At 34.8% G+C, this 24,338-nt stretch overlaps 1 protein-coding gene across 1 annotated transcript in view; it reads right to left on the bottom strand.

Annotated features, from left to right (window-relative positions):
* Positions 1-24,338, bottom strand: part of LOC115884914 (insulin gene enhancer protein ISL-1) — a 65,880-nt gene that overhangs the window by 27,569 nt on the left and 13,973 nt on the right. The window contains 1 exon segment of the mRNA XM_030903639.1: positions 1,183-1,375. Within this exon segment, the coding sequence (XP_030759499.1) occupies positions 1,183-1,375 (193 nt within the window).

Here is a 24,338-nt window from a genome sequence, read left to right as displayed (position 1 = left end):
GGAAAAACATTAGAGTTTAAATCAACATAACCCGATAGCGGTGCTGAGGCGGACCCCACACGCAAAAACGTCCATGTGCAAGTCTTTCTCTAAATTAGTTCTCCGGTGACAGTTGCCTAACGTGTGACATGTGACGCGTCACGTTTTGATATGCCGGTTCCGCACTGTTGGCTCGTTTTTCTATTATTTTTTCCCTGTGAATGATATCGGTTGTCTATAAAAATATTATTAATATTATTGCATATACAGGGTGTCTCAGATTTTAATCGGGAAAATTTAATAGACGATAGAACATGCAAAAATTAAACAAAAAGTTCATATCAACTTGTAAGATTTAAAGCTTCCTTTTCGAGATACAGGGTACCATTAGAATACCAATTATAATATTAATTACCAATTAGAATTTATTTTTTTTCGCAAGAAGTAAGCAAGATAGACAAAAAAGTCTGGAGGCAGAAAAATAATATTTTTAATTACTAAATCCAAAAATAATATTTAACTTCTAAAAAAGCAGTGGCGTGCCCATTTTTTCCTTTAAAATAATTTAACAGTGATGCCCCACCGCCGCCCCTGGCCAGTAAACTTAAATCTAATTACATCAAATTAAGTCCCATAGTAAGTATTATAAACGGGTCAAGTTATATCCAAATCGATTAAATAGCTTTTAAATATCTTAATTTTTTTTTCTTTTTTAAGTAACTTTAACACCCTGTATCTCGAAAAGGAAGCTTTAAATCTTACAACTCTTCAAACCAGTTAAAAAATATATAGGTGGCGCCCAAAGTAGAAGTCATATTGACATCAAAATCAAATTTCTCATGTCAAAAACTACCAGACACCAATTTTTACCCAAATATTGACGTTACTTCAGAAATTATTTGGAAAAAATCGAAATAAAAATGAAACTTCTACACCCTCTATCTCCGAAAGTAAGCATTTTAGGACATACATTTATGCAAACTTTTTTACTTATTTTTATCTGCAGAATATGCTGCCGAAGTTTCCGGAATATAGTTCGGACCATCCTGTATATTAATATATGTAACAGAAAACAGTTATTAAGTCATGTGCAACTGTATGACTGATAATAACACAAAATCTAAATGATATTCCTATGATTTGGTTATTTTCCTCTAATAATAATGATATTCCACATTAATAACTACAGGTATAGGTACTTACTTGACGTAATCTCTTTTACAGTACGTTTTGCCGTCTCTCACGAAACACGTACAACTCTCGTCGAGGAACATGTGACACTCTTGACATTTCAGACAGGCCGCGTGCCATTCAAGGTCGGGAGCCACCCTGAGAATGTATTGGTCGTGGATTTGGCCACCGCAGCCCACGCAGTGGCTCAATCTACGCGACTTTTCTGAAAAAAAAACGAAAAAAGTTAGTAGTTAGTTTTTACAGATAAAAAACTGGAGAACGCCGACAGAGATACCGCCTAATTCCTTTTTAACTAGAGGCGGATTTGATCTATTTTAACAGTTTAATTATTTTTTACAAATTGGCTAAATTATACCGCCGGCGATATAGAAAATTGACGAAAGAAAGACCGCCATTAGACGGTTTTACCTATTTGTTAACATGAATACCGCTAAATACATAAAGAATACCGCCGGTATATTTTTTTAAAAACAGAAATACCGCCTTTATTTTAGCAAATTTTATGTGTTATTGTTATTCTTACATATTTATTAACATGAATTATAAATAATATAAAGGATACCGCCGGTATATTTTAAAAAATAAAAATACCGCCCTTATTTTAGAAAATTTTATGTATTACTGTTATTCCAAACGTAAGTTCCGTGATTAGGTACTGTTGTCAAAATAAAACTATATTTTATTGCATAAAAAAATAAACATTTTTGACATGTTAAATGCAAAATAACAAATCAACGAACATTAAAGTTAAGTTAGAATTAATGCCTAGTTATAGCTCTAGCAATCAAAATTTTGATTGCTTTGGTTTCATTCTTTTTTTTTCGTTTTTCTCGGTGCAGTATTTGATGTTTAAATGACAGTATGCCGCCTACAGGTTCAATTCATACCGCCGTCCATCAGTATTTACAGATATAGAAATATTATACCGCCGATTGACGGTATTTTTCATATACCCTAAAAATACCGCCGACGGTTGTTTAGCCAGTGTGTTTTTTAAATCGTTTCCATCAAAAAAATACAAGAAATATTTCCCAATTGATTTTTCTGCCAATATGCCGCCGTTGGGCGGCATTATTTATCTACCAGGTTAAGTTCATACCGCCGTCAACGACAAATTAATTCAATTTTCCACCAATATTTATAGGTATAAAAATATTATACCGCTGGTTGACGGTATTTTCTTGTATACTTACATTAACAATACCGCCGGCGGTTATTTAACCAGTGTGTTTTTTTAAATCGTTTCCATAAAAGAAAGACGAGAAAAATATTCCCCAATTGATTTTTCTGACAATATGCCGCCGTTGGATGGCATTATTTATCTACCAGGTACAAATTAATTCAATTTTCTATCGGCATTTACAGATATAAAAATATTATACCGCCGGTTGACGGTATTTTTTTTGTATACATCAACAATACCGCCGGCGGTTTTTTAGCCAGTGTCTTTTTTAAATCGTTTCCATCAAAAAAAGACGGGAAATATTTCCGAATTGATTTTTCTGAAACTATCGAACAAAAATAAACCGTCGAGTGAACTTTTTAGTAACTGGCGACTTCTGACATCAACACAGCGACACATGTTTAGAAATAATATTTATCCGGCCATCAGTCATCGAGGAAAGTGAATTAAGCTAAAAGCCGCTGGCGCTAAGCAAAATAAACCGAGGAAATTTATAGTGTTTTAGATCTCCTCGTTTTCCCGATCTATATTTGTTGGTTTGTTTGGATCGGTCTAATTGAACGCTGACTTTAATGCGCCTGATTAAAGGGTGCGATGAGTTCCTATGTAAAAACACGTAATAAACAAAATGAAAATGCTTTTACTAGTTCTATTTTTAGGATTCGGTACCGCAAAAGAAAAAAAACGGAACCCTAAAGGTGTACGCGCACTGAATCGGTACCAGTCCGGCGAGAAACGGCGAAGGCGGTGACTCGACTATCGTAGATAGGTAGAGGTAGGAATCTGGCCTCTACAGGCCGAAATGTTTTAAGGTGTACGCGCACTGAATCGGTACCAGTCCGGCGAGAAACGGCGAAAGCGGTGACTCGACTATCGTAGATAGGTAGAGGTAGGAATCTGGCCTCTACAGGCCGAAATGTTTTAGTGGACGCCGGCGCCGTCTATATGTACGATGGTCGCAGTCGCTTTTGCTGATATAAAAATAGTTAACCGCCGGTTGAATGACTTTTTTGTATACATCAACAATACCGCCGGCGGTTTTTAGCCAATGTCTTTTTTAAATCGTTTTCCATCAAAATGACGTATGGAAATAAGCCCAATTGATTTTTCTGAAACTATCGAACAAAAATAAACCGTCGACATTGCGACCATCGTAGACTGGCGACCGACATCAACTCAAAACCGACATCATGTTTGAAATAATATTTCACGGCCATCAGTCATCGAGGAAAGTGAATTTATTAAAGTCGCCCTTTAAGCAAAGTCGCCGGACTGGTACCGTTTTAGATTGCTCGTTTCCCAGAAATCTTAATTCTGTTGGTTTGTTTGGATCGGCTAATTGAACGCGACTTTAATTTTCAGTTAAACGGTGCGATGAGTTCCTATGCGAAAACACGTAATAAACAAAATGAAAATGCTTTTACTAGTTCTATTTTTAGAATTCGGTACCGCAAAAGGAAAAAACGGAACCCTTATAGGATCACTTTGTAGTCCAAACGTTAGGTTAGGTTAGGGCTTGGGAAATGACTACAGTTTTTGATTTTTAAATGGCACCCTCGGTATCTTTTTAGCACTCTGAATAGAATGGTTTATTTGAAATAATGGGCTCCTTCACAAAAAATTATATACCCAATTCAAGGATAAAATCTGAAATAGAACACTATTTTCAGATGAATTTATTAAAAAAATAGTTCCATGACACCATATCACTTCCAATATAGGTTTTTCATAAAATTTTGAAATAACGTAAGCCTATATTGATTACTACTATTAAAAATACGCGAACATTAGAACCGTTTTCCGATTAAACAACTGGCAACATTGACGATTTCCTTGACCAGCATCTGCACATTACTCAAGGCCAATCAACATCAAATATCTTTCAAAAAACTTATCATATATGGCGACGATTTTGGTTTGCATTGACGTTACCTTTAACAACAGCTTTAACCTGTCAAGCGATGGTAGTATGTTGATCGGTCCACGTTGAAAAGGTACAAAGAAATAAAAAATTATCTATGTTTGTAAAATATTTCTGCAACACAGTTTGTTTAAAGAGATAGTGTTCACTCCGTGCAGTGGTTGATGGGAAATGATTGTGATAAAATAACAGTGTAAATAAAATCCAAAGGACATTCCATCTATAGGAACTTCAAACTTTTCTGCTTGTGGCGTACTGCCTAAAATATTGGAAGAATTGTTATTTTAAAGGTAAGAACTAATCAAGATATTACACCTAAATGAGTAAAAAGCCTTCACCGCCAGTCTGCATAGTACTTTATAATGGTTACTTACAATAATCAAAAAGATAGGTATAAAAGGGTAGGTATTAACATTTTATTGTAGCATACCTTTTACATGCTCTGTTCCAAATTGTCACGGGAATTATAGAGGGGGGTCCCAAGGTTTCTTTTATATTCCTCAAAAATTACGACCTTCGTAAAAAATGGTTGACAGCTATTGAAAGAATAATTCACTCCTACTTAGTGGTTCTCGGGTAAGAGTGCATTAAATATGCCTCAAAAAGGCCAAAGGCCAAAGCATCTGTTACCCTAGTGAGGATGTAGTTATGGCTACTGCTTACACTTACCTTACTATAAGTAAAATATTGGGAGAATAGTCAAGCTTTTTACATCCAAAAGGTCACAGAAAGATATTGACAACGACCTTCACATTTGAAAATATAAATGGCCTGGATGTAAGTCTTTTTTAGGTTGCACAATTGCCCCTCACATACGTCAGAATTTATTATTAAATCCATCTTGTTCAGATTATAAAATTTTATTGAAAGAACTATGCAAAAAAGGAATGACGTTTAATAAAAGGTATTTAGTTTTTTTTTATATAAAATCTTTAAACACATATTATATTTTTTAGCAATCCTTACCTATTATAGTTTAAATGTATATATAATTTTTGTAATGCTACCAAAACGTAGAAAAAGAAATATACGTATATTATAGATTCTGAAGAAGTGTAGTTTAAAATGGTCGAAACGTCAATCATTAAACAAAATTTACTAAGACAAGTTTCGTTCCTATACTGTCTGGATTTAATAGTAAAGATTTTCAAACGTGCAAAATAAAAACTATATAAAAAATGTTTGTAATTGAATATTTAGATTATAAAACTAAAATAGTTATTCCCATTTGTGTAATGCTGCTTAAAACATAGAAAAAAATATTCCATATTTTGACCCAAGCCAGTGTAGTTTATAATTCAAGAGCATTTACCAAGGCTTTTACTAAGACAAGTAACTTCCTATACTGTCCATAATAGTATATATTTATCAAACGTGCAGTAAATTCTAAACTATGGTAGGTAAAGTGTTTGCAATTGAATATTTAGTTTATATTGCTATTTTCTGTTATATATTTCATATCTAGCTTTCTTTTTCAGATGATTTTAACACCCTTTATATATGCTACCTCAAGTTTGAATATTTACACACTAGTACACTACCTACCTATTTTCTGAGAAAGCAGACCTTTTTAGAAAAAAGTAACTAACTGATGTTTTCATAAAAGTAATAATACAAAAATTTCCATACTTATGTGGGAGAAATTAAACTCTGTATATTATAAAATTAGTGAAATATTACTTTATAACTAACCCGACATTTGTGTGAAAAATGTCTATTTGGAAATAAAACAGGTTTTAAAATACGCGCCAAATAAATGCACTTCTAACTCCGCCATATTGGAAAAGGTTGAATAGCCTTGTGTGGTGGGGCAGCATCGGTGACCCGCCGTGTTGCCGCTTTTCAACATGCCAGGTGTGACGTATTAAAAATAAAGTGCGGATTTTTATAGGATCACTTTGTTGTCCAAACGTTAGGTTAGGTTAGGGCTTGGGGAAATGTATTCCGGCTTTTTTGTTTTTATATATTTTCTTAAGAACGACTTCAAATTTTTCGAAAGTGAGATAGCAGAAAATTCTAGAATTAATTGCTTTATTCAATTATGCTAATTCCAAAATATAGTGAAAGACCCCATTGTAACCTGCGGTTCATGCATAACGACAATTTGACTCGAAATACCAAGTGTGTGGTATCAAATTATTCGTAAAAAAATGCTTTTTCCAAATATGCTAATGAGTCACCCTTGTTCCGTTTGAAAAAATTGAGATATGATTAAAAATACGATTTGGGCATCTTTTAACCCGCCAGGACAAGACACTAAAAACATTAGACGATGAAATCTATTTTTAAAACTGAATTGTTGCACCCCTGCCTCTGTCTAATTATCGCTCTGGGACTAGCTATGGCTTAGCCCTATCAGCGGGCCGTTTTTTTTCGAAGCCTGTCGAAAAATGGGGGACCCCAATAATATAATCCTTCCACATTCCGCCGAAACTTACAGCGTCTTCGGCTGGCGCCGTCCTTATCTCTGAGCAGTCTGAGTAGTACCGGCACCATCATCGGCGAGCGCCGTCGACCTCCGACGACAATAAACAGGAGGATGAAGGGAGAAAGGCCAACGACGAAACGTAGCACGATGAGGGTCTTCTTAAGCCGATTTCAGACGATTTTCTATGGGGGTTTAGAAAGTGGACGCAGTCGGTACGGTACGAGTACTAAGCCTGTTAATGGTACTGATAACTATAATCGAATTTCAAGAATTCTATATCTCCGTATAAATCTTCCAAAAAAAAAATCAAAACACCATAATTTAAATTTATTTCAATTTCAAACCGGGTTTACAGGAAAGGTGTATTTATACAGGGTGTCCCAGAAATAAGTGCAAGTATTTTTAGGAGTGGTAGATCTGGCCAAAAGAAACATATTTTCTCTTTGCCATTTTTAAAATGAATTGATAATAACCGAGTTATTTCACTTTGAGAATTTAAAAAAAAATGATGGCAACATTTTGAAATACCAAGCAATTACCAGAATTTCCGCTTGTTCGATGCCCAGTCTTGACACATCGACTATTAGAATGATTTAAAAACGATTTGGATCAATACCACCTAGATATTAAGAAGGTCCCGGTTGTCCAATACGGGCAAGGTTGCATTTCTTGGTATGTAGGCATTCATCTTTTACTGTGCTTTTACTATGTTCGATCGTATTTCCGAAGCAAACCGGCACCACCGCCGCCGCGCTTTAGGAATTTTGCAAGACAGAATGCTGTTGTACCGATTCAAAACTCCCACGTGAATTGGACCAATCATTTTACCCGTAAGGAGGTTTTGCTGAGCGCCAGATGATTTTTTTCGTTTGACCGCCCTCGTTTGTAATTCCAGTATTGACACGGTTTTAGATAGTTTTTAGTGTTTGGTGTTCGATATTGTGCCGTAAACATGCCGTATAAGTGTTGTGTTCCGGGGTTCAGTGGTAATTATTCCGACGACAAACGTGTCCATATTTTCGCCTTTCCAAAGGACGAACAACTTTCGAAACAATGGGTAGGCGAGCAGCATTTTTCAAAAGGAAGTATCACATTTTTTAATACTTATTTTGATGAGAAATCAGGTAAAACCTTAGGTAAAACTGTCGATATACCTTTACAACGTCCAACATTTTTAACAGGTTCTGTTCCAACAATTTTTCCAAATTGTCCCTCTTACCTTTCGAAACCCGATAACAACCGAAAAAGTAGAGAAGCAAAGTCAATTATGCAAGAGCAAAATTTGCAAAAAGCGCTTACAGAAAGTCTACAGGAATAGGAGACCTATAAAAAATTAACAACTTTTAAAAACTTCGATGAATTTAAACAAATTTTTGATAGTTGGATACTTCCTGAAAAATGGCATAAAATAGTTAGTAACTTAAACGAAGTTCTATTATTTAAAATAAAAAGACCTCCAGATCCTATTATTACTTATTCTATAAATATTGATTCCGAATTAAAACTGCACACATATTTATATGAACATGCTATTTCCTTAAACACAAATAAATTTAAAATACCTTTTACCTTAAATAATATTAATGATTTATCAGAAGTAATAAATGAGATTGAAAAATTAGAAAATCTTCCATCGAGTACCCAACCTACATCAAAAGAGGAAAAAACAAATAGTTTCAATAATATAATTAATCAGGTTTGCAGCATTTTAGATAATTTAAAACACGAAGATAATAGTTCATCAGTGTCTTTTTTATGTGAACAATTAAAACTATTAACTTTATCTAAAAAAAAGAAATCGATATTCAGCCGACACCCTAATATTATGTGCAATATTAAATACAATCAGTCCTCATGCATATAAGTATTTAAGAAATCATGGATTTTTAACATTGCCGCATCCTGATACACTAAAGTCTATATGTAATTCGTTTCTCACTGACCCAACTCTGGAAGAAAGACAATCTTTTTTACTATATGCCAAAAATGTATACAAATATTTAAAAGATCACCAAAAACATATGATTTTACTCATGGATGAAATTCATATTAAAACATATATGGATTATAAGGGAGGAAATATTGTTGGAACAGTTGCTAATAGTGCCACTTTAGAATTCAGAATGTGGATATCGTAGGAGGTGGCAACATTGCATTCTCTCGAAGCGCTATAAACAAATTTCCGGAAAAAAAATATAAAAATTTCAAAGAAAAAAAAACGTTGGCCGCCAAAAAAATTGTAAACGCTAAACCGAAAAAAAACCGTTATATTTAGCGGGAAAACCGCTAAATTGGCAACAGAGTGAAGAGGTGGCATTCAGTTTCGGGGTTCATCACTGAATAAGTCTATTTTAATTGTTACTCTGATCACTCTCATGCACCATTGCTTTTCAACTCTAAACGAATCAAACAAGGGAATTTCAGCTTAAAATACGCAAAGTATAATTGAAATTTTACAACGGGAATGTGACGAACTCGAAAAATTTCCAGCATTTAAAGCCCATATCGATGTTACCGGCCATACGTTTCGCATTCTCTGTTATATATCTACGTAGGCAATGTCCGCTTTGAAGTTTTTTAACATATTTTATGATATTAATATCTATCAGTTCAAATACAAAATATAGAATACACAGTTTGCCAAAAAAATACATACAAAGAGAGAAAAAAAAATAAAAACCGATTTTTTCACCACTTAGCTGATAAATTAAAATCTACTTTAAATCAATAAATCTCTAAAATTACTGAACGAAAGTACATGACATCTATATCATTAAAAAGGGAATTGAAAGACCTTTCACACAATTCAGGGGTGGCGCCTCCCCCGCCTTGGGGGTTGTAGGTCTAAAAGTGATTTTATGATATTTTCTTTTCCCCCTTGAAAAATAAATCGACGTGTCCGGGCGTTTTTCCAAATTTTAATTTTAAACGAGAAAAATTGGGGTGGAAATTTCCATTGGCACACCCTGTATATATAAAATGCTAATGTTTATCTGTGTTGTCTCTACTGAAGTAACGACTTACTCTAGAAAGTTGCCCTTTTTACTAAAAGACAGCTAATTGGCTCTTCTAAAAACTGTCGTCGCCGGATTTTTTGTTTTTCATTTAATTAAAAAAATAAATAAAAAGTATTTCTTTTCCTGATGTGGCGGATGCGCAAGGCTTCAAGTATCATCACAGATTATACAGATTATAATCTTTGTTTTTTCTTTATTGTTTTTCGTGGTTCCAATTTTCGGAATCGGGCACTAGTTAGGTGACTAGTTTGCGCACATAGCACGCCCACTTATGGCCTCTAAAATTGTGCACAGCGCCTGACCGGCACAGTTATTAGAGAGATATCGGAAAACCGAATAGCGTCACCCAGTATTTACGCTTACCTTATCATGGTTACGATATACGCGAGTCAACGCAACACCCGCTAATAACGTTACCGCCTGACGTAATTTGCGGATCAATTACACCAAGCGCTCTTTCTAAATAACCTCTGATAACGTTTAAAAATTGCTTAAATGGGCATGTGCGGGTATTTGACAACCGGAGCCGGCCGGCGAGATCTTCTATTTTAGGTTATGTTTGAATTGTTTTGAATTATTGCTTTAGTTTTATTAGGTAATTTGATATTTAAGAAGCTGGGATTAGTTTTAATTAAATAAATATGGCCCAAAATATGGATTCCACCTCTTCCAATACTAAAGAACCTTTAAAGAGTCTTAGGTTTACAGCAGATGACGACTTAGCCTTTCTAAGAGAATTTGTTGCTTGTTGCCCTAAACCCATTGGCAGACGTTGAACAATAAAGCACTGGAAATAAGCACTTTAGCCCTTTATTTTTAAAATACCTAGTAAACAAAACAATTTCAAAGTTTTAAATTAAAAGTTAGGTTAAGTTTAAATAGCGGACGCGACGCGATCAGAATTCTTTCCGATCCGATAACTATAAATGAAGAGAGTTAATACCACCTCACGTAAAGGAAATAACACCTGGTCTTATTAACCTCCATGCACGCTATTCGGTTTAGCGATATCTCTCTATTACGCTGTTTATTGTTATTTTACGCGAGTTTATTTTTGCGCACAGGAAATTTGACTCGTTTGCACATCGTCATAAAAAACAATTTTCGTACCACGAATTAGGGACAAGATTTTTATCTGTATACTTATAGGATACCTAATCTGTGGTATCATTATAATGCTTTTATTTTATATGTAAGTTATAAAACCCTGTACAATGAATATATATTTCCCTTTTATTACTGACTCGCATAATTTGTTTAATTAATAATAAATTATTTTATTAATTAAAAATAAACACTATGTTTCTTATCAAAACAACGTTTCTCTCTAAGTCAGCTGTCGTATTTATGACATTAAAGTAAAGGAGAGTTCTAAATTGTAATTAGAGGAAAACTCAATTAATTAAAAGGGCGATAAAATCTAGTAAGTAAATCTAGTAGTAAGGTAATAATAAATAAAAGCAGTATACAAAGTAAAGTACGCTTGGCATTAATGAATTCACTTAATTCAGAAGTTTTTAATTATTCGTACAGTCTAAATGAATTCTGAATAAATATATGAATATTTTCAGTGCAAAAAGGATATTTTTTATTTTTTTATAAAGGGCGCTCCTCAGGGGTAGGTGTACACAAATTTGTGTACACATTTTGACTGATTTGTATGAGTATGAGTAATGCCAAAACCGCATACTGTTTGTAATATCAGAAATTGCATAATTTCCTATGCGAAATTAGAACCTCGGTGCTGAAACGACATAGGATCCGTAAAAATGCATACGGGAAGGGTCACCTCGTAAAATGTCAAGAAAAATATAAAAATTTTAACGTTTCTTTGCTAAAAATGAACTCATCTCCAACTCCCAGTGGATGACATACCAAGAATTTACAACTTTTAGAAACACCTCACTGTAGTATTGAGTAATAAAAAGGATTGGAAGGCAGAAACGCTTACTCAGCATATAAAAGACCATACCATAACGTGGTATACTGATGCTTCCAAAACCAAAGCAGGGACAGGGATAGGAGTATTTGGGCCGAAAACTGAATACTCCGAACCAATGGGCTCACAACCCCAGTATCCTTCAGGCAGAAATTTACGCTATCGAAAGATGTGTACAATTTATCTTAGATAGGAACTATCGAAAACAGGAAATTGCCATCCTATCCGATAGTCATGCAGCACTAAACGCGCTCAACTCAGTAACCATCAATTCGAAGTTGGTCAAAGAATGCCTAGAGAAGCTCAACAAGTTGGGCAAAGAAAATAAAGTCCTCCTACTCTGGGTGCCTGCTCACCAAGGGATAGAAGGCAATGAAAAAGCAAATGATCTAGCTAGGAAACGAGCGAACACTCCACTAACTGGACCAGAACCGTTCTGTTTTCCAAGCGGAAACCAGCTGAAAGCGGAACTGAAGAATTTGGAAGACTCCAACCGCAACTTGGAATGGGTGTCCTCCAACGGTCTAAGACACTCGAAAAGTTCCTCAGAACCTACGACCGAGAAAAATCAAAGGTTTTCCTTGATTTAAGTAAAAACAATCTTCGGATTGTCACGGGGTTCCTAACAGGACACTGTCTCCTCAACGAACACCATGGTAGGCTGAAGCTGAGAAACAACGGCGAATGCAGATTCTGTGGGGAATATGGGGAAACATCAGAACACCTCATCACTGAGTGCGCCGAGACGACGACCATTCGTGCCATGAACTTTGGTACGGCTGATGTCAAGGATGGAGAGCTGGCCTCTATGGAGCCGTCTCAGATACTGGCTTTTGTTAAAGCCTTGAGACTGTATGATGAATTATAACTGGTTATAGCTCAAGAAAGGGGAACACACAATGGATCTTTAAGGTCGCGGTGACTAACTCCCCTCCTAAACATTCTACATTCTACAACTCATCGGCTTGTATCTGGGGTCGAAGTATACCTACTATAGGTTAAAACACTTGCACTCATTTATAAATCACCCTGTATATGCAATAATTATCCAATAAATTTGGGTTCAAGCCAACTCCGCCTTAACAAAAGGCTAGGCAGGCAGCTATGACGTAAAAATCTCAAAAGTCACATACTGTGAACTATCTAAAAGTTACTTTACAAATTATTACATAACATATACAAATAAGCATTCACTGTTGCCAGATTGCTTCAAAAATCCCCCATATTTCAAGAATTCCATGTACACATTTTTATCTCCATTAAAACCACAAATATATCTTTAGAAATCCATTTACACCGTTGCCGGACCGCTCGCCAATTCCCACAATTCGAAGAATTCCGATTTTTTTCTCGATTTTCTCTCCGATCGGAAAAAGATTTAATGAATTCTTCTGCGGGTTCGTGTTTAGCCGGCGCCGGTACCTATAGTACCCGTTCCTCAGTGGTACCGCGACGGCCTTATCGTAAAATTTGCATCGGCGATTGGAAGGTATTTGATCGGCCGCCAGTTGGCGCTTCGCCGGCAATTAAAAGCGCTATTTAGGAGCGATGAGGGGAAAGGGGGGAAATATACATAAAGGGGGAGAAATAAAAAATGCCGGAGAGTGGTAAAAAAATAAAAGTTGGTAAGTTTCACGGTTTATTTTTATGTTAAGTTACTTGTATTGTGATACTTTAAACATAAAATGTTTAACTAGCAGACCTTTGTTGCAGAAATTTGTTCTTTTTAGAACCGCTTGTAGTGCGAAGTGTACAAGAGCAGTTTAACAGCCGTTGCAAAAGACTCTTGGAGACCTTATTAGAATATTTTGAACAGGAAAGCGGTAATAATGGTCCTTTATGTCCCTTAAAGCTAGTTTGTGGTGAGTTTTGTTGGTGTAAATAATTACTGTTTAATTAATTTTTGTTTCTTAAAATATTTTTATCAAAATAAAATATGTAAAAAAGGGCAACGCTGTGCCGGTCAAGCTTAATCACGCGACTAAAAGTTTATTTGGTATGATCTATCTGCCAAGTCGAGCACAGCCGTACTATCCTTTCTGGTATTAGCTGCACTTTTGACCACCCTGTAACTTTGTTGTGGATAAAGCACGAATATTAATTTTCACTACACTTGAAGACATATTATAGCAGGCTAGGTTACCAAGTTTAGGAATTATTACTTCAACGTCAAATTTCTTACAACAAAACATCATCAAAATATAGCATTAAGCTTCCAATGGAAGGAAAAGAATGAAAAATCCCGAAATATCCTTATGGATCAAAAGATAGCTGTCTAGCCGCTGCCGGTAACCGACTTTCCGGCGATGATAACAGGAGGACCGGTGATATGATTTTTTTGAAAATTTGGATTTTTATATAAAGACACTTGCTCCATCTATCTAAAATATTATCAGCATTACAGTGTTGCCGGATCATTTGAAAAGTGGTAGCATCTTTGTTATTTTAAATGGAATACCCAGTATTTTATTACATTTTCGGAAACTACTCAGTGGCGTGTCGTATAGGGGGCCAGGGGGGGCGAACGCCCCCTCCGCCCCTAGGCGCTTAGCGCCTCTGGCGCCCTTTGAAAAAAAAATAGAAAAACTAAATTTATCGCAAAAACAAACGGTGCCCTACCGTACCTACCCTTAGCTCTTCAAGATAAAAAATGACGTATATATTTTTCACATTTTATTTTTGTTTTTTATTAATGTTTACTTATATTTAATAATTTAAATCTCTAATGAAGAAGGCGTATGCGTAGATACGAAAGTTTTCATATGGGTTTGAAACTACGCTACCGCTAGACCATTGAAGACGAAAGCAGTCGCGAAGTAAATAAATTCGGGGAATCACCGACCGAAATATAATCCATTATAATGAAGTGCTGAATAAAATTAATATATTGTCCAATCACTTGCAAAAGGTTAATATCAACTTATGTACAGCTGCTCATATGATTACTGCGGTAACTAAAGATCTCAAATCATTAAGAAGTGAAAAATATTTTGAAAATTTAAAAAAAAACAGGCTACTATTTTGGCAAATAAATGCAATACGTCAACTAATTTTCCACAAAAAGAAAAAGAAGAATGAAAAAAAAATCATGATAAAATCCAGAATAATTACCTACATCAAAATTCTGAAGATAATTTCAAGATATCAGTGTTTTATGGTACTTTAGCTGGTACTCTAGAGAATCGGTTTGAAGACTTCCTTAATATGCCAAAAATTTAATTGTTCATTGGATATGAATGTCAATGATGACAATTTAAAATGTCTTATGGATCTACAAATATTGTACCAAGTGGATATTAAACCTTCTTTAATTGAGGAATATAAACATTTTTGCAGTTTATTAGAAGAAATTAATGCTGATGATAACAAACTTGCACCTGACGAATATTTATCATTTTTAATTTCCATTGCCCAGAGTCTTCATATCCATCTTTATGTGCATTACTGAGGATTTTTTACACTATAGCAACCAACAGTGCTGCTGCAGAACAATCTTTCAGTAGATTAGGAAGAATTAATAATTACCAGAGGTGCACCAGCACACAAGATAGAACCAATTATTTACCACTTCTCAGTATTGAAGCAGATACAGCCCAGGATCTAAATATAGACGAAATAATTGATTCTTTTAAATCGGTTAAAACAAGACGCTTTTATCTTTGAAATAACTGTTTGTATACTAACTTTTTAATAAACAAATTTATAATTAAAAAAAATAAACGTTTTTATGTAGTCTTATTATATAAAAAAAAGTTTGTAATATATTTGATCCTTTATTGATCATTGCGCCCCTTAAGGTCTTCGCTCCCTCCGCCCCTTTATCCACGACACGCTACTGAAACTACTCTCATATATCATAGTTTTTGTATTATACTATCCTATACCTATCTCTTATAGTTTTCGAGATAAAAAATAAAGTATGTGTAAAATTGACAAAAACATAATTTTGAATAAGCATTGAATGATATTCCATTACCCTATAAAAAATAGGAGAATAACCAACAAAAAGAAATGAGATCCCATCAAAAACATAGAATGTAAAAATGCCAAGTCTCACAACACAATTGTTCCACTATAAAAAGTTACATTCTATGTTTTTGATCGGATAGATTATAAAGACTGCAGGCTGGCAGATACTCGCGCCCTCATTAGACAGCAATGAGATGCGCGGGGGATCACCCAAGAACCAGGGCGCCTCTGATTTGCATGAGGGGACAGAGAGAGGTACCGACTGGACTTGTGGTACGACCAACAGGTAGAATACCGCGCGGCGGCTGCGGTAAACACCGTCCGTCACGGAGCTAATTGTCCACCTCTTATCTTAACGTTCATCTCTACGCTTTTTTCAATCTCTTTTTCACTGTATAGACCCTCTGCGTGATGTTGTCGTCTTTTTTTCGTTCACTCGGTATTTATTTTTATTAGCTTGATCTCCTTTATTTAATCGAAAGGATCGGCAAAGTTGGGGTGTGATTTTAATTTAAAATGAATATGCGCATTTAAGTTTTTAAACTCAAAATTGTACTGAGGTTTTTCTATTTGCTAAATTTTGTGTTGGAATAATAAAAATTATACTACCTTATACAGAGTGTCAAAAAATGTATTTTAAATAATTACTAGAGTAAAACGACAATAACTATTATATATTTTACGAGAATCAGATTCACAATTAAATTGTAAATATCAAATTATATCATACCATTTTTTACCTATCTCTTCAAGTTTTCCTAGAAAATTCATTTTCTTATTTATTTATTGATATATTACTTATTACTCATTTATTAATATACCCATGGAATATTGACATTTAAATTTTTTTTAAAGCAATGTACAGTGTGTCCCATTTTGGTTGAAATCATAGGGTATCTCCGTTATTAGTGAAGATAGAAGGGTGCGGTTTGCACAAACCTGTCCCACTTTTTCGTCAAACGGAAGATGCTGCAAACAAAATTTTCATAGCCCTCTTCATTTCTGAGCTACAGGGTCTTTTAAAAAAATTTGCAATTTGGGACACCCCCTGTATCTCTGTTATTGTTAAAGGTATCGAGAAGGCGAAAACTGCTTATTGTAGAACTTTTTACGTAGAATACAGTGCGTAGTCCGTTTTCTTCCAAAAAATATTTTTGAAAATATGAACTAAAGTTATGTTTTTTCAAATGGAACACCCTGTATATTTATAAATCATATGATCTGTCTTGCTACGAGCTTCTCAAAAATATATATCACTCTATATTTATTTTCACTATTTACTGCAATATTTAAAATATATCATTTTCGTATTAGTAGGCCGTGATAAATAACAAAAAATCAAAATGGTATTTACTAAAATAGTCATACACATATTAAAATTTATTTGGGATTGATATATTTCACTTTTGAAATAACTGTTACCACTGAAACTGTGAATATATTTTTCTTTTTCTTATAACGGGATGGGTTTGCAAATATCTAAATCTTGAATTATTAAAGCATTTTTCAGGTGTTCGACATTGTTGTAGTGCCCACGATATATTTCGTATTTCAAAAATCCCCAAAATCAAAAATCGAGAACGGCGAAATCCGGGAATCGAGGAGGCTATCAATATGCGTTCGTTGGTTCCAATTCAATGATTTGAAAAATAATAATTTAACAGTATTCTAATATTTCCATAGTTATGAGGGGGAATGTTCCCCATCTTGCTGAAAGTATATTTCACGTAAATTAGCTAAAAGAATATCAAAAATTTTCGATACGATAGATTATTCTTACGTATACACGTATTCCAAGATTTACAAATAGCGGTAGAGAGTTAAGTTTCCCTAATATATAAAGAATTTATTAGCGGCTCCCAAAATAAAACAAGAGACAGATAGCAGTATACTTTTAATAATTCTTTAGTTTCTTTTATTATCAATCATGGCCTACTAATAAATATGATCTTTTAATAAATACTTTGAAATATTGCAGTAAATAGTGAAAATAAATATAGAGCGATATATATTTTTGAGAAGCTTATGGCAAGACAGATCATATGATTTATAAATATACAGGGTGATCCATTTAAAAAAACATAACTTTAGTTCATATTTTCAAAAATATGTTTTTGGTAGAAAAACAGACTACGCCACTGTATTCTACGTAAAAAGTTCTACAATAAACAGTTTTCACCTTCTCGATAGCTTTAACAATAACAGAGATACAGGAGGTGTCCCAAATTACAAAAATTTCAAAAAGACCCTGTAGCTCGGAAACGAAGAGGGCTATGAAAATTTTGTTTACGGCATCTTCCGTTTGACAAAAAAGTGAGACAGGTTTGTGCAAACCGCACCCTTCTATCATCACTAATCACGGAGATACCGTATGATTTCAACCACAATGGGACACCTTGTACAGCTACTAAAAACGATAATATTGTAAGCCCATTTGTTTACAAAAATAAAACTATTTGAATATTTGTAAAAGAGTATTATATCAATTAAATATCCCCCCATTATTTCCGCCTAAAAATTAGTTAATTAGTTAAGTAATACTTAATTGTTTTAGTTAATAAGTTAGTCTAAAAATAAATGTAAATTTGAGTCAGAAATCAATATAATAATAAGTTACAACTCTTGACAACAGTGAATCACTGTCCTGTTCCCTTTTCAAAGAATAGAAACACGAGATTTCTCGATGACAGGAAATGTAGTAGATCCGCAAGAGATTCTATAGTACCCTAAAGGTACCCACTCGGGCTGATTTTGAGTACCTTCTTCCGGCATGCCCTCTTGTTTATGTTTATCTCGTCTCCAGACACTTTATTTACGCTTAGTTTCTGAAAAGAAGTGTCAGAGGGGCAGTGCCTTGACGTTGACCAGAGGTATTCGGAAGATATTTACACCCAAATCAGTGTGGTACCTACAGGTAGCGTAAAGAAATTGGAACTACACTGAGAGAAATGAAAAAATAAAGGCATCATTTAAAATACAATACGGAAATAGATTGAAGTTTTGTGATTAGAGTGATATATAATTTATATGGTTTTGTAACAAATTGCCCGCTATTTTATGGCAAATGCTGAAGCTCTGCAAACCTTAATCAAGCTTTAATTATAGCACGTGTGTTTGGAATTTTGGGTGTGGCTTAACACGACAGGATCGGGCTAAGCCTTAAGCGGCCCATACATTATCAAACAAATTGCGCAACGAAACTATGCCCAACGTTGCGTTGCACAACTGATTCAGCGGTCCATACACTATCAAACAAGTTGCGCAACAAAGCGATGCGCAACGTTCCGTTGCACAACTGCCTCACCCATGCACTTAGTAAAATTTTGACCAAACTTTTTATTAAAAGTTGTGCATTGTTTGAGAAACAATCATGTCCTCATTTGCCATTGCGTCAATTATTATCGTATGTTCCCTAGATGATGTTGATGATACCAAAAAACGAAAAAGAAAACAAAGAATTTGAATGAAAGAACTAAAATATTGCACAACGAAGCGCAACACACACATACACTACACAACGCGTTGCGCAAACAGTCCTGTTGCACAAAAGAATTCAAATATTCTTGAAACTCATCAAACAAATGCGCAACGCATCAAACACTATCATACATTGGCAACTCGTTGCGTAACAGCCTGCGTTGCGCAATTTGTTTGATAATGTATGGGCCGCTTTAGGCAGATTTCTGAAATATAATATATTATATTTCCTTCGGCCATACACCCGCTTTGCCCGACCCTTGCGAGCGACCCGAAAGTACAGCGTAATAGACTCTAAAGCGATCCAAACATTATAAAACAAATTGCGCAACAAAGCGATACGCAACGTTGCTTTGCACAGCTGATACAGCAGCCTATACATTAGCAAACAAGTTGCGCAACAAAACGACGCGTAACGTCGCGTTGCACAACTGCATCACCCACTTTGTAAAATTTTGATCAAACTTTCTATTAAAAGTTGTGCATTGTTCGAGAAACAATCATGTCCTCAATTGCCATTGCGTCAATTATTATCGTATATACCCTAGACGATGTCTATGATACTAAAAAACGAAAAAGAAAACAAAGAATTTGGACGAAAGAACTAAAAGAACTAAAATATTGCACAACGAAGCGCAACACACACATACACTACACAACGCGTTGCGCAAACACTCCTGTTGTACAAAAGAATTCAAACATTCTTGAAACTTATCAAATAATTGCGCAACGCATCAAACGTTACCATACACTGGCAACTCGTTGCGCAACAGCCTGTGGGCCGCTTTAAGAAAAAACAAAAAATATCAAATTTGTGATTTTCCCCAAAGACCCACCCGGGTTTCTCCGTGTACATCGATTGCGGACGGCTTCATTTGACGCGATGGCGCTGCCAGACGGCGTTTCCATCGCTAGGACCCGCTTTGCGGTCGACGCTTGGCGTGATTTACGACTAGGCGTCGGCCGGGAGACACGATTTTAGGCGCCAGCGAGGACGCGACGGCTGTGCGGACGATATCGGCCAGTGTCCAGTGTGACGCTGGGCGTTTTTGGGATGTTTAAGTTGAAACTTAGGCATAGACTAAATTGTAAATAAATCAATGATAGTTGTTTAAAGAAACCTGAGGTTAAACCCCCTGAGTTGAGCCCAGGGGGGGCCTAGGGCTTTTGTTTTTTTAGAAATGAAAAATTATTTAAAAAAACACATTTTTTTAATAAAACGTTTACATGAATTACTCTATCAATAAATTTCATAGACTTAGTTATCAAACCGGGTTCCCGTAGATTACTTAAATGCCTACAAATTTTCTAAAAAAATAAAAATTAACACATTTTTTGAACACAACAAAATAATATTAACTAAACAAAACTAGAAAACGTCATTTTTACTGCATCACAAGCAAATAAAAAAGTAATACGTAGCCGAGAGTCATAATTCAGGATTTCTCTGGGGGGTGCCCAGCAGTACCTGGGGGGGCGGCACCCCCGTGCACCCCTGTAGTTACGCCAGTGCCCCACGCTCAGAGTTAGTTAAAAGTTCAATATTATACATCTCGAAAAAAATGCACAATCACCTGCCATTTGAAATCAAATTAATAACATCATTTTCTTCATTTTGCAAAGCACTGAAATCTTATTTACTAGACAATAGAGGTGGGAATTCTAGTTCCTTAGTTCTACTTCCTCCAGAAGAATAGTTCCTTGAACTAGGTCTTTAGTTCACAATAGTTCCCGACTAACATCCATTCGTACGTAAACTAGTATTTTATTTAGTTTAGTTCCTCTAGGTCCGGATCCGGTAACGTACGGCTGGCACTCCCCACTCCTGCCTACCATCGGGCTACGCGCTCTAGCCGATCCGTCGCATATTATTCAATATCAGTCACAGTCTCGATCCCGGAATAGGTCCTGAGGAACTAGTTCTTTGAGAAACCAGGAACTAGTTCCTTTCATTACGGGGTCGGAATAGTTCATTGGAACTATAGTTCGTTCACGAACTACACACCTCTACTAGACAAGAATTTCTACGCCGTAAATGACTTATATTTTGATAATCGAATTTGATCTTGTAGACACTGGTCTAATATTTGCTATTACTATATTTACTATAAACTTAGTACATATTTTTGAATATTATTTTTATTTTTTTATTCTTTGACATTCTAAACATTTAAAAATGTTTGTTTTAAACAATAAGACTGACAATGTAATTTGTATACTTGTTTTGTATTCTCTTTTGTTTGTTTACTTTACCTTTGTCTACAAATTGTAAAATTTTTTGATAATAAAGGCATTTATTTATTTATAACATCTAAACAATAATTTACTTTCTATGACTTCCAAATAACACGATTTTACTTTTTTATCACCCCGTATAAATCGAAGATATTAGAATTTCAAATCACACATTTTTTCATCGATTTCACTTGATTTATGTGAGTAATTAATTCCCAATCGACACTTCAAAATGACTTACGCCGACCGGTATAATTTAACGTGTCCAACCATACAAAATTTACATATTCTACCTATTTTCGATGTGGTTTTTGTTCCTCCGTCTCAGCGGTTTTACTATAATTAGGAATCGAATATATCGATAAATGATGCGATCATCGCTGAGTTTTAATTGGCCAAACATCAGTAAATTCGTTCAAAACTTTCAGTTTTTCTGTTTTACTTAATTAATAAGAATAGTCATCAGCAGATAGCTAAAACTAAGTTGTTATACGTAAACTACACAATATTAGATATAATACTTTTTAAGTATAATTCATTTTGATCCTGATTTTTTTATTTTGTCATGTTCGGTAAAGATGCCAATCGAGTGCCTCAATTGCCGATACGGCTAGAAAAATGTACCTACATACACAGGGTGTCCCAGGCTGAGCGTATATTAGAAATTTCTAGAGAATTACAAGATCTAGATGATGTGCAAAAAATCTCCCATTGATTGAATGTCATACAATATTGGCTGTAGCTGTCATGGAATTATGAGATTAAAAAATTATCATAAAACATCTTTTTCAAATGCAAACCCACTTTTTATATTTCGTTATTACACACTGCATTCACCAACTAATAGAATCGTATATCAATTCTTTCTGATGTAGGATAAGTTTGCATTTTCGGCAAATTTTTGAGATTTTTTTTTGTTTTAACTGACACAAAATTATTACAGTTGAGGGTTGGAACCTTTGGTGTTACACAGCAAAATAAAAACACTAAATCACCACAATACACCAAAACACTTTTACTTTTACACTGGACGCGCGTTTAACATAGTTAGCGAAACGCGCGTCCAGTGTAAAAGTAAAAGTGTTTTGGTGTATTGTGGTGATTTAGTGTTTTTATTTTGCTGACACAAAATGATAACTAATTGTTAAAGTTGGACTAATTAGACAGCTATGTTGAAGTAACGTTAGACATATCATAGCCACCTAGATTTTATCAAATAATGAAGATCTACTCAGATCAAATCATGTAAATGAAAATATCTAGGAAAATCTTTGTTTGAGAGGTAGGCAACCTTAATAGAATTTTGAAGAGACATGAATTCTCCTTTGAATATCGGAATAATATACTGGGTGTTCCATTTAAAATAAGAGAGTAGCATGCTTTTATAGGTGACCAATGTTCAATATTAATTTTGTCTCACCCTGTATAACTTTTTGGATCAAGTTTTAATTTGATTTAAAGTACAATAGTTAATTTAACTACATATTAGGCTTTACCGGGTAAATTCCAATTTAGGTAGCGTTTATTGTAATTTAAAAAATTGTTCTTTATTTCTAGATAATGATAAATATGTAAAAAACTATATTAGTCATCTACAACTTCTCTTATAAAACTCACCTTTATTTTTCTCTCAGAATCCGAAATTCACTTAAAATATAGGGTGTTCCATTACAAAAAACACAACTTTGCTATGTAACTTTTTTTGGGGACACCCTGTAGAACTCTCTATATTTTTAAAAAGTGCTCTGAATTAACCTACATATGCTCACAAAATTTCATTTCAACACAAACTGTCGTTTTCCTTGGAGTCTCTGCGGTGTTTGAGAGGCGCCACCCTGTATATGAATAGTCTAGATCTTTTATACTCATACTCTTCCTTATAGAATTATACCACATATTTCAAACATTCTATCCAAAAGTAGGCAGGTACTTTTATCGAATAAATAAAATTATTACTAATAGCGATGTTGCCACGTTTTTCTTTTCTTTTCGAATTATAAAAACCTTTATTTTACTGCAATCTGATAAGTCAGTGCCGCCTTTGGGGTGATAAATGAGGCGGAATGTCGGACCGTTTCAACTTTTATTTTCTCCTTTTTCACACTATTTCCTGTGCCATAAAAATTTATATAGATGGCGCGCACAGCAATCGCTCGCCCATCGGTACTAACCACTGCGACGGTAATAAAACTGCTACGGAAATAACTTAACCAATATATTTATGGGGTTTGAGACGTTTGGCAACACCGGAATTGTTTAAAAATATTCAGAATTATGTAATAATATGGAAAAAATACAGGGTGGTCCGAATTGTATTCGAGAAACTTCGGTAGCATATTCTGCAGATAAAAGTAAGTATAAAAGTTGGTATAAATTTATGTCCTAAAATGCTTCGTTTAGGAGATACAGGGGGTGGAAGATTCATTTTTATTTCGATTTGTTCAAAATAACTTTTGAACTAATCCAGGTATTTGGATGAAAATTGGTGTCTGGGTATTTTTTAACATGGAAAATTTGATTTTAACGTCACTATGAATCCTACTTGTAGGGGGCACCACCTACATTCTTTTTTAACTGTTTGATGAGTAATAACTTTCCGCCCGTATCTGTATTATTACCTACTGAGTGAAAAAATATACACTTCCGACGTTTTTACGTAAAAAAAGGTCTCTTGGTAAAATCGTTACGAGCAACCGTTTTCAAGATATTTGCATGGATAACATGTGTACAGGGTGTCCCATCTTGGTTGAAATCATACGGTATCTCTGTTATTAGTAAAGATAGAAGGGTGCGCTTTGTACAAACCTGTACCACTTTTTGTCAAACGGAAGATGCCGTAAACAAAATATTCATAGCCCTCTTCGTTTCGGAGCTAGAGGGTTTTTTTGAAAATGTTGGAATTTGGGACACCCCCTGTATCTCTGTTATTGTTAAAGGTATCGAGAAGGTGAAAACTGCTTATTGTAGAACTTTTTACGTAGAATACACTGGCGTAG

The sequence above is a fragment of the Sitophilus oryzae genome, unplaced genomic scaffold (genome assembly GCF_002938485.1).
Source record: "Sitophilus oryzae breed Bouriz unplaced genomic scaffold, Soryzae_2.0 scaffold_358_pilon_pilon, whole genome shotgun sequence".
NCBI lineage: Eukaryota > Metazoa > Arthropoda > Insecta > Coleoptera > Curculionidae > Sitophilus > Sitophilus oryzae.
The sequence above is the reverse complement of the archived record's forward strand: the minus strand, read 5'-3'. Positions and strand labels throughout refer to the sequence as shown.